This window comes from Apis dorsata, unplaced genomic scaffold (genome assembly GCF_000469605.1).
Source record: "Apis dorsata unplaced genomic scaffold, Apis dorsata 1.3 scaffold_309, whole genome shotgun sequence".
Lineage (NCBI taxonomy): Eukaryota > Metazoa > Arthropoda > Insecta > Hymenoptera > Apidae > Apis > Apis dorsata.
The window spans coordinates 1331909-1338453 of NW_006263581.1; the positions used below are offsets into that span (position 1 = coordinate 1331909).

General features: G+C 27.4%; 1 protein-coding gene across 2 annotated transcripts in view; it reads right to left on the minus strand.

The window, feature by feature from the left end:
- Positions 1-249: 249 nt before the first annotated feature.
- LOC102671857 (protein alan shepard) overlaps positions 250-6545 on the minus strand; it is an 8906-nt gene continuing 2610 nt past the window's right edge. Inside the window, exons 4-9 of one of the 2 annotated variants that reach the window (XM_006617506.2) lie at positions 3935-4086; positions 3699-3852; positions 3425-3619; positions 3108-3200; positions 2861-3021; positions 250-2770 (exon numbers count right to left, since the gene is read on the minus strand). In XM_006617506.2, coding sequence (XP_006617569.1) covers positions 2875-3021; positions 3108-3200; positions 3425-3619; positions 3699-3852; positions 3935-4086 — 741 coding nt within the window. In that variant the 3' untranslated portion in view covers positions 250-2770; positions 2861-2874. Of the gene's footprint in view, positions 2771-2860; positions 3022-3107; positions 3201-3424; positions 3620-3698; positions 3853-3934; positions 4093-6545 lie in introns of both variants that reach the window. The other variant, XM_006617507.2, reaches the window with a different exon arrangement.

Below are 6545 nucleotides of genomic sequence, written 5' to 3' on the forward strand. Positions count from 1 at the left end.
ATATAACCTAACTATCAACTAACTATCTATTTAAACTTAATTACTTATCGATTACTTCCTATCCAAAATGGTACCTAACCTATATATTCATAATCAACACTAACTACACATCTCGCAGTGTCCTCTTTTTTCGCATATTCTATACAATAGATTACGATACATTCATTCTTGTTTTTCTCACTTTCACTCATTTTACTTTCTCTCTTATCTCGCGTTCTACTTTTTTTCTCTCATCCAAATTTTTTTTTCCTTTTCACACATATTTTCTTTTTATTCTTCGTTCACGCACTTTCATTTATCCTTTCAAGTTTCTTTCACTCTGCTTCTTACATCCATGACTTCTTCACTCTCTTTTTCTCTTCTCTGCCTGCTCTCCAGTGCGGCTCCGTATCTGCGGGAGCTGGCATTTTTTTCAGCCGAACCATCGTTCTTCCGCTCGGTCAGCACTATAAAAATGCTGCTCTTCTTTGTTTTGGTCGTCACAATAATAATTAGTTATTTAGTACAAGTCTATTAGTAAAATTCTTCAAAATTCACTATTTAATCACATGTGATTTTTGTTGTCAGTCGTGGTGACAATCGCTTGTGCAAACAATTACACACTCGCAAATAGGTTTTCCTTTTCGCTTTTCTTTCTTTCGTTCTCTCGCTCTCTTATTCTTTTTTTCTCTCTTAATGCATGGACTCAAATCGAGTAATAATCGGTCTCTTAAAAAATAGCTCATACCATTTTTTTCATCTTTTATCTCTTGTCATCAAATCGTGATGTACCAAAATAAACTAAATATATTATTTACTTCAAGTCTCAACAGTGTAAAAATCTTTCATACTTTAGATGATGTCAATAATAGTAATCATTAATTATAATAATACAGCATATTATTGTAATATTATAATAATAGCTACGATCGCCTCTAACTCTATCTAACTACCTGCCCGCCACTTCGAGCCCAAAGCTCGCAATATTTGGTAGAAAGCTTTCTGCTAATCGTTCCTCGACTCGATCTAAGTCAGACAACGTGAAAACTGTACCGGATGTAAAAACGGGCTTAGAGGAACGCAGGAGAGAAGGGTGTTTTTTCTTTTTCTAATCTTTCTCTCTCTCTTTTTCGAGATATATATATAGATAGAAAATCCTCGATTTATATTTTTATTTCGTTTCTTTTTGTTTCCTCGCGTTCAATCCTCTCGCCTATCGTTCAGCTCCAATCCCATTATCTTTTTCGTTTTCATTTGTAACACGATTTTATTCGTTCTTTCGATATAATAAATTAATTTATACTCTACCTATCATATTCCGTTGTAACAAGCCTACTCTGTTTCTCTTATTTTCTTTCAGGCGGTGAAAATTATTCTTGGTTTACAATGATCCGCCATTTGATTTCATTTTTTTTTCTTCCTAGACTTCATATAGACCATACAGATGTTTTCGGCCCATCAATCCCATTAGTGGCAACTATACACATACAAAATCTATTCGAATTTGTAACCAAAAAACAAACGTAGTGATATTTAAGTGGCTACAACGTAAAAACAATTATATTCTCTTAACTAGAAGATCAAAATTTGGCTCAAGTTTCGCATTTACATACCGACGTAAAAATATATTATAATATTTTTCAGCATATCCCTGTCTAGCGGATTTGTCTGAAAAGGCACAATTCTAAAAAAAATATCTGTATTCACTGTACAATTAAAACTGATATCGATTCGTAGTAACTGTACTCATAAATATAAATCTTCTAAAAAGTACTATGTTCCTTTCCTTCTTGTTACAATAATTACATATATCCTGAAGTTTTTTTTTCTTTTAGAAATAAAGCTTTATTTTTTTCTTTTTCTCTTAAAATCTTCATTTCTTTTTCGTCCATAAAATATATTCATTCGTGATTAAAAGAGAACGCGAAAACTGTACTTGTAAAAGTAGATAAAAATCTCCGCGTGGCAATACATACATACAATATGTGCCTGGCTTGGAATGTCTGAACGAAACAGAAGAAAACAAAAAGAAATAATCTGATGAGGGTGCAATTAGTGGATGGGGTGGTGTGTGCTGTTAAGAAAGAGCTCTTTTTTTTATTATTCGAAAAAGAGATACTGATCCATAGCTTCTTCTCTTCGCAGCGCAGCCACCGGCCAGCCAGCTGGCACGAAAGTCCAGTAGGTACTGATTATAAGTAACTGAATCTGAATTTTATTTTTCTTTATCAACTCTAGCATTTGGAAGTGCTTTTTTTCTCTGTATATTATTATTATTATTACTTCTTGGGAAGAATTCTCCTTTGTATTTCTGAGCAGCGTTTCTTTTATAGTTTACAGTTTTTGTTAAAATATTTTATTCACACTCTCAAGCGTTCAGCTTCAACTTATCATCTCCTTAATAAATGTAATACCTAAAGTTAATCCTGGAAGCCTATTAGCTTGACACTAAACTGTTCGTCGCAGAATATCAGTTTTGTCACTGTCGTAATGATGTGTTGGCATTACAGCGTATGGAGCCGTGCTGGTGCCGAACAATGTAGACACGAGCACTCGTACCCCTTTTTTATGACAACATTCATTCTCTAATCGTTGGAAAATATTAACTACTTTCACCTATTTATCTGATGGATAAAATGTATAAAAGATGGCTGGCAAGTCAATTATCATGAGGAAGAATCTTATCTGACTTTATGTAATGTATTTAGTCTCATCTATTCTTCATTAATATAATCCTTCATATCAACAGGTGTGGCTGTCCTAACTTATATACCCCTCGATGTAATCATATCTAAAATAATATAAAATAAAAAATTGATTCATTTTTAGTATATAAGATATAAAAAAATAAATCATTATATAACTGTATTATAAACTGTACCTAAAAACCATAGCCTACTTGGGCTGCTGAGCTTGATATTGTTGGTAAGAATCATCAGGAGATGCTGCATTGCTTGTTTGTTCAGAATCACCCAATGGCATGGTATGAATAATGCTAGGAGGATAAGTATAAGGATAGGGATGTGGGCTTGCTGCTATATACTGAAAAATAAAATATAAAAAAAAATTAATGTAAATATAAATTAATAAAGAAAAAAAATTAAAAATGATAAAAATACATTACTTACGGAACCAGTGCCAAGATGTAATGTAGACATTTGTGTAGTAAGTTGAGGAATCATACTGTATTGTGGATTACTGGGATCAGCTGATGGCATCATCTATAATATGAAATTCTTATTAAATATTTAAATATTTTTACAGTATAAAATGATATCTTAAATTTAATACAAAAAGGAGTATAATAAAAAAAATTTTTATATAATAATTATAATCAAAACTTAGAAATTTTAATAATATTGAAAGATTAATATTATTTTTTACATTAAATTATAAATAAGATGCATAAAGAGAAAGAAAACAAAAAATTTGTATAAAAACTCACGTCGACCTGTTGCATATGTGGAGGGGCAGTCTGCACCAAATAAGGAGTCACCCAAGGCGTTCCTGGTACACTGTAACCAGGTAAAGCTTGACCATAATGACGACTATACTGTGTTAAAGTAGCTGCAGGTAGCATATGAGTAGCTGCAACCCCATTTTGACCAACACCACTTGTATCATAATTCAAAGTCATGTTCTGTGAAAATTATATACTATAAATATTAAAATTGTACATGAAAATATTACATCTATTATTTTTTAAATAAATAAATTACCTCTCCAGTTTCTCTCCATATTGTACTTTTGTACAATGATTTTTTCTTATTACCACCATCTGCAAATTTCACCAATAAAGGATCTTTAGCACCTTGTAGTGCTTTTCCATTAAACATCTGAATTATCTGTTCACATTTTTCTTTAGATTCCATTCTAAAATACACGTAATATAAATATTAATAATTATAATAATAATTAATAACAATTAATAATTATCTTTTAAATAGATATTAACCTTGCAAATCCAACACCTTTACTTTGTCCAGCAGTATCGCGCAATATGCGCGTTGAAATAACTTGTCCATACTGAGCTAGTAAACCTTCAACATCATTTTCTTTGAAGCTCAGTGGCAGATTTGCAATATACAAATTGGTGGGGTCTTGCTCCTGTTGCTGAGAAGAGAGTAAAAGTACTATGCAACTTATTGTAGTACACTCCTGGATTTGTTTTTATAATTATGTATATAAATATCAAAAAAAATTTTATGTCTATCATTTTAACATTCACAATCAAGATACATATATTTATATATTTTTATATAATTATAATTACAAATGAATGCACAGACGAGATAATTATAATAAAAAATCAATAATTATAATAAACATCATTACAATTTATTTCATATTAGTTTAAAAAGTGAATGTTTTAATTTATAAATTTTTATATTTTATTACATTTTTAAAAAAAATTTAATATAAATTGTTAATTTGTTAAAATATTAAATAATATATTTTCATTATATGTACACATTTTAACATGGAATGTTAAAATGATAATTCAAAATTAAATTTTATATTAATGTAATAATGCAATATAAATAATAATGTAAGAAATTTGAAAAATTAAAATTTTATACAAACAAAAATATTTCATATATAACTGATTTTATTTATACATTGATTTTATTTAAAGAAAAGAAAACAAAAAGTTGTATAAATCTACAATAAGATACTAATAAAAGATATAGACAATAAAACTATGAAACTATAACAATTATTTTAATTTAATATTGAATGTACAAGTAAACATAAATACTCAAAAAGATTTATTATTAATTAAAATAATTATTATTTTTGATACTAGAAGATTATCATGCTTCATGACATTATTTTACCACTTTATGGTGGTTCTCTAAATTTGCTTTATGGATGCTTAAAATTAGAACTAATATTGATATCAAATATATTTTATATTTATATGCAAAGCATGCTCACACGCATTTGATTTTTCATAACATTTTTTCTTATTAAATGGTATATAAAACTTAAAATTTATATCTATTACCATTCTACTGAAGTTTAATAGTACATAATAATAACTTAAAATTAAAAAATAATAGATTCATAAAAAATTACAATAGTGAATCTCGCCTGTGCATACATTTTTTATTTAACATGAATAATCAATTTTTTTATTGTTTCAGAACATATTATTTATTATTAATTTTTTTTCAATTAAATCATTTGTATTAAATCTTAATAGTCTTTAAAATTTTGTTTAACTAATAGTGTAGAATTTATTTATAATATTAGTATTTTTTATAATTGAATTGAAATATTAAGTATTTTCTATATGTATTGAATTAAATTTTTTTTTATAGAATATTCATATATTTTTTTTTAATCAAATTATCTTTCTATTATTTCTTATATATTTTTATTTTAGTAATCATTTCTTCTTATAAATACTGTAAAAAATGCAAGCTAACTAATCATTTATATAAATAAACAATACTGAAGATAACCATTCAAAGCATTAATAGAATTTCGATCACATATGACACACTGTTGGATACAAGCATGACAAAAAAGCACAGGCATGTTCACATATATACAATTATATCATGAGATAGAAATGAAAATGAGTCAAATTATCTCATAATGTTATTAAAATACATAATTCCAAAATATATGCACATACATATACATGTGTTCATGCTTAAAATTTTTCTCTTACGATTCCCATATATATATGATATAGAGAATAAAAATATAAAAGATATATGTACATTTAATTAGAATTCGAATTTAATATTTATGCACCCTCAAGCATATTTTGAGATCCACCATTTTTCTCAAAAATCAATCAATTCTACAGTTACTTGAATATACTTATACTTTACGACAATTTACTTCAATCTTGCGAATGCATTAAAACAAAAAAATAAATAATGAAAACATTATGATATAAGCTAAGCTCATGGCATCAATATATATGTATATATATATTTCTTTATTATTCTTTGTAAAAATATAAAATACACACATATATATATATATATATATATATACACACACACGCGCGCACGCATGTGTGCACATATATATATGATAACACCATAATATAATTTAATGAATTTGTATTTCAATAAAATGATTTAATTGATCAAGTGCGAATGTGTATAAAGGATTTCGAAGATGTACTAAATCACAAAAAATATAATAATGCAAAATATAATTAATTCTTCTATAACTAAAATATTTTAAGCAATTACTAAAAATTTTAGAAATTCCTAAATACACATTCTAAACTTGTTTGGTGTGCTGGTTAAAATTTATTAATCAAGCCAAATGTATCAATCAAAAACAACCAACACCCCAGGATTAAAATAGCACCTGATCTTTGCATAGCATTACTAATTAGTAAGTAAATACCATGTATCCTGAATACATTTAATAATCAGTATATTATTTAGTTATATCATATCACATGCGACTGACATCATCACAACTGCTGATAGCATCCCGTGCTTTTACCGCGGCCAGATTAAAAGAAAAATATCAAGTTAGTTTTCTTTTTTTAGCAATAAAGATAGAAATCAGTATTTTTTTTTTTTTTTTTT